This window comes from Parambassis ranga, chromosome 21 (genome assembly GCF_900634625.1).
Source record: "Parambassis ranga chromosome 21, fParRan2.1, whole genome shotgun sequence".
NCBI lineage: Eukaryota > Metazoa > Chordata > Actinopteri > Ambassidae > Parambassis > Parambassis ranga.
In genome coordinates this window covers 1,371,964-1,376,461 of record NC_041041.1, presented here as the reverse complement: position 1 = coordinate 1,376,461, position 4,498 = coordinate 1,371,964, and the positions used below count along the sequence as shown (strand labels likewise).

Here is a 4,498-nt window from a genome sequence, read left to right as displayed (position 1 = left end):
AAATAATTATGAGACAATTGAAGCAAATATACCCCCCCCCTCCCCAACGTGAACCTGGCAGAACCCTCAACTAAGACTGAAGTAATGGACAAAAAGATGAGAGCACAATAAGCAATATCTCAGCATCATATTCCTCATATAATTCCACTGGAGGCTATTCCAAAGAGCCGGGATGAATATGCTATTTACAATATCATAAACATTCTGTACAAAATGCAGGTAGTTCTCGGGGCCGGGGTTATTTAGAAAAGAGGTAAATATTTGGTTATGTGTTCGTTCTGAATTATTCTGTGAGTTCTAAATGTGTGTTAGAGGGACCGTCCCGTTCACTCCAGCCGTGGCGCTCTGGTAATGCTGCGGCAAGGCATGGAGTCTACTTTGCATTGACGGGTCCCCCGGCTCTCCGGTCGGTAAATACATGCTTATCATCTCTCTCAAGTCTCCGGGGCAAGGACCCCGTGAGTGTGTGCTGCTGACGGGAGGGCTTACGCTCGGCTCCGACTTCACCAGCGACCCTAACGTCCCCATGGCAGCTGAGGAGGAGACGCCGGAGCCCTGGTGCTGTGTGTAGGTGATCCCGCCGTAGCCGGATGGAGAAGCGTTCATGTAGCTCTGAGAGTTCGAGATGGGGCTGTACTGCAGGGCGGTCATGTCGTAGCGGTGCATGGGCTGGGGGTTGTGTGAGTGGTGGTGGTGTGAGTGGTGGTGGTGGTGCGCCCCGCTGCCCGGGTGCTGGCTGTAGGCGAGCTGAGCCTCCTGCATCATCGCTGCGGCTGCCGCGGCTGCAGCGACCTGCCCCGAGTACGCACCGTTGGCCCAGCCGTTCATGTGCGCGTAGCCGGAGCTGGAGCCTCCGTGACCTCCGGGGCTCTCTAACCTTTGCCCGACCCCGGATGAACTCATGCCGACCCCTAAGCCAACTCCACCGCCACCACTGGGCCCAGAAAGCAGTCCACCCGCGAGGGAATATTTGTCCTTTTTCAGCAGCGTCTTGGTCTTCCGCCTGGGCCGGTACTTGTAATCCGGATGCTCCTTCATGTGCATGGCTCGCAACCGTTTCGCCTCGTCGATGAAAGGACGCTTCTCAGCCTCGGACATCAGTTTCCACTCGGCGCCCAGCCGCTTGCTGATCTCAGAGTTGTGCATTTTGGGGTTCTCCTGTGCCATCTTTCTCCGCTGCCCTCGGGACCACACCATGAACGCGTTCATCGGTCTTTTCACTCGCTCCTGGTTCGCTTTGGACCCGCTATTCGGCCCCGTTTGCCCCGTGGATGTGTTCGTTTGGGGGCCGGGGGAATGCAGGTCAGTCTCCATCATCATGCTATACATTCACCTGGCTTTAAACTTCACCACCAACAGAGAAAAAGTCTATTTCAAGAACAGGTCAGGCGCAAGTGCGGGTGCGCTCAGGACGGCTGGGTTACAGAATGAATATTCTAACCCCGAACACAACAAACACGAGGCGAAAATTAATCCGAAAAGGCATCAAATGTTCTCCAAGCAGTGTGTGAGCCTGTCTTCGCCCGGGCTGCTTCACATCCACTGTGACAGAATGCGCATTTGAGCCACTTTCCCTGTCGGAGTTGAGAAGTTGGTTAAAGCGGCGGCCATATGATGCGCACTGACAGCGGTTAAATGAGCCACAAGCGGCCAATGAGGCTCTAGCAGCAGAGTGATTTGCATGGCGTTTGGTCAGGTGACTCGAGGACCAAAGAAGAAGAACACACCGGAGGAGGAGGAGGGGGAGGAGGGGGCAAAAAAGGAGGGTCAATCCCACAAATAGCACGAGGCATTTGAAATTTCCAAACACGCTCTCTGAGAATTCAAGCACAAAAATAAGATTTGTGAGCAAGTGAAGCAGCGGCCCGGCGGCGGGAGCAGCGAGCAGGAGTCAGACAGCTCAACATTATTAAAAAAAGTCACTTCCACACGCAGACTCCAGCGCGGGCTGCTCTGGTGCAGGAGCTGCGGGTAAAGTGAGGCCGCTGTTTTCGATCATTTGCTCAGCTCCTGTTACTCTCACTGTGCGTCCTGGAAGCGCGGGCCCAGCTGTATTTTACGCACTGGAATTACAGTTTAAACCAGCCCGATGTGAGGACGCTGGACGCTGAAGCAGCGCCTCCAAATCAGTGTTCAGGCCACCTCTCCCCTCTCCCTCTCCCTGCTCCCAGGTATGTAATTAAGGCATGCAGTAATGGTGGGTGTCAGAGGAAGCACTCGCACTCAGCGCAGAAAGGAGATTTGGTAAAAGACTGTTGGTCTAAGAGGGGAAGCCCACGAGGATGGATGGATGGTCATATAATGACGTGAAATTGGCGGGGCAGCGCGCCGGTACCGCCGTCTGCTGGCGGAGGGGTCCGCCGCCCTGCTGCTGTCATCTTCTTTCTTTTTGTTCTTTAAACGTGTCTTTATGCTTCTTATTTAATATCCAGTCAAGTAGTCAGTTTGTAAAACCACGAGGGAGACGCGGCCTATGTGTCTTCCTCCAGTCCGCGCATATATAATCCAGATTTCACAGCTGACCTCCCCTGAAAAGCCCAATCAACCTCTAATTGAAAGGGAAAACGAAATACCACTTCCCGCGGCGAGACTAACGATGTAATCATTCTACCGTCCGTCGCTGTGTGTGTTTTTATTTTAATTAGAGCTTAGCGTGACACGGCTCTCAGCCCGGGGCCTGAGGGAGAAGGGATCACTCGGACGGATCCACGCGTCTTTGGTTAACGGGATGTCACAGCGGTCAATAAAGGCTCCCAGAGAGCCGGGTCGTGGTTTGTGAGGCCCGAGGAGGATGAAGCACGGCGGGCCGCGCCGCTCACAAACAAACAAACAAACAAATACATTTAAAAATGGATCAATGACCAAAATATTTAAAATATAAAACTCGTCTTATATCGAGGGATTCACATTCTAAAATAAGACCAACACACATTCAGTTTCTCTTAAAGCACCGGTGTCTGATATAAAATAGCGCCTCATTAATTCACCCACATGTTAAAACAAAATGAAAAATTTGACGGATGTATTTTTAGGAAACTGCTGGAGATACCAAAACATTAGTTATTGTTCTTAGCTCTCCTCAGTGGGGAGATGTGGGGTTGTACGCGGAGGATTAGTGACAGTGGGACCCCGGTGGGACCCCGGTGGCCCCTGTTTACTTTCCCTGTCGCCCCCATCCGTCACTCACTCCTCTGTTAACAAACCTCTTTTCAAACTCTGCTCGCTCGCTTTTGTGCGCGGCCTCTGTAACAGGATGTGTGCGCACACTGATGATGGTGCACGACTGAGGCCAAGGGTCAAAGCAGTTATCCAAAGCCGCCCACCCCCACCCCACACACTCATTCTCCGAACCAATACATATGTGATTTTTTTTTTAAACATACAAGCGTCCAGACTCATGCGTAACGGCCGTGCCATGATGCCTTTTGGCACACACTGTACACGGATCTATTTTTTTCTTCACAGCAGTTCAACATTTTCCACGCGTGTGTGATATATTTCAGTGTATCCCATCGAGATGAAGCATCATATTTTTTTACTTCAGGATCCTAAAAAAACACACACAAAAACAGGAAATACAAAAAATGTGAATGTACGTGTGCGCACAAGCCGCGCGCAGGGATTTGGAGAAGAAGAAATGAGCTCTGATCACCTGCTAATCACCTTGATATAAACTGAGACAAAGCAGCAGCCTCTGAGCTCCAATTTACGCACTCTAAAATCTAAAGATGTGATGATCGGCCCACCTCCCGGCTCCCTCCGCCTACTGGAAAAGTAGAAACACCAAACACGCAGCATTAAACCCGGCAGCGCTTCATAATAACTGCTGCTATATTTCACAGCGCTTCTCTCCTCGTTAATGTGGCTAAATAAAGGTGGCGCAGATGATAACCCCTCAGTCCGGAACAGATCAGCAGCCGATAATGTGCACTTCGGCAAATCAAACTGAGCCGGCTGGAAAGCAACTGGTAGCACCGTGCTGCCACAGAACTGCGCGCTCTGTGGAGCTCACTTGTCCCAAAATAAAAACGACAGCATGCAGCTGGAAACACACACACACACACACACACACATCATCATCATCATCATCTGCGCACAGCAGAGCGCACACGCTCACAAACACAGGTCGTCGACATTTATTTCAGAAAGCCTCCAAATCTCATCAGCATTAAGACAAAGACGATGCACGCACAGGTTCAATATTAAACATGTATTTCCTGCGTGAGGAATCTTCATGCAAACTTACGCCTGTTCCACCGGTCCCCTCTGCTCCAGACAAAGTGGGCAGATTTCTCCCTCCACTCTCATAAAGCCGTCCTAAACCCCTCCAAAGCTTCATGTAAGACCGCTACTCCCACTACAGTCTGGCCGCTCAAGTGCCAAGGCCATCCGTGCCCGGTGCCCAAACCCACCACTCAACACACACTGAGGGCAGAGACAAGAAGAAATGACATTTATTATACACACTCTGAAAAAGACAATTCCAAGTTATTGTTTC

At 51.1% G+C, this 4,498-nt stretch overlaps 1 protein-coding gene across 1 annotated transcript; it reads right to left on the bottom strand.

The window, feature by feature from the left end:
- Positions 1 to 297: 297 nt before the first annotated feature.
- Positions 298 to 1,329, bottom strand: sox1a (SRY-box transcription factor 1a). Its single transcript, XM_028393513.1, has one exon. It carries the CDS (start codon positions 1,327 to 1,329, stop codon positions 298 to 300), a length of 1,032 nt encoding a protein of 343 aa, XP_028249314.1.
- Between the last annotated feature and the right edge of the window lie 3,169 nt (positions 1,330 to 4,498).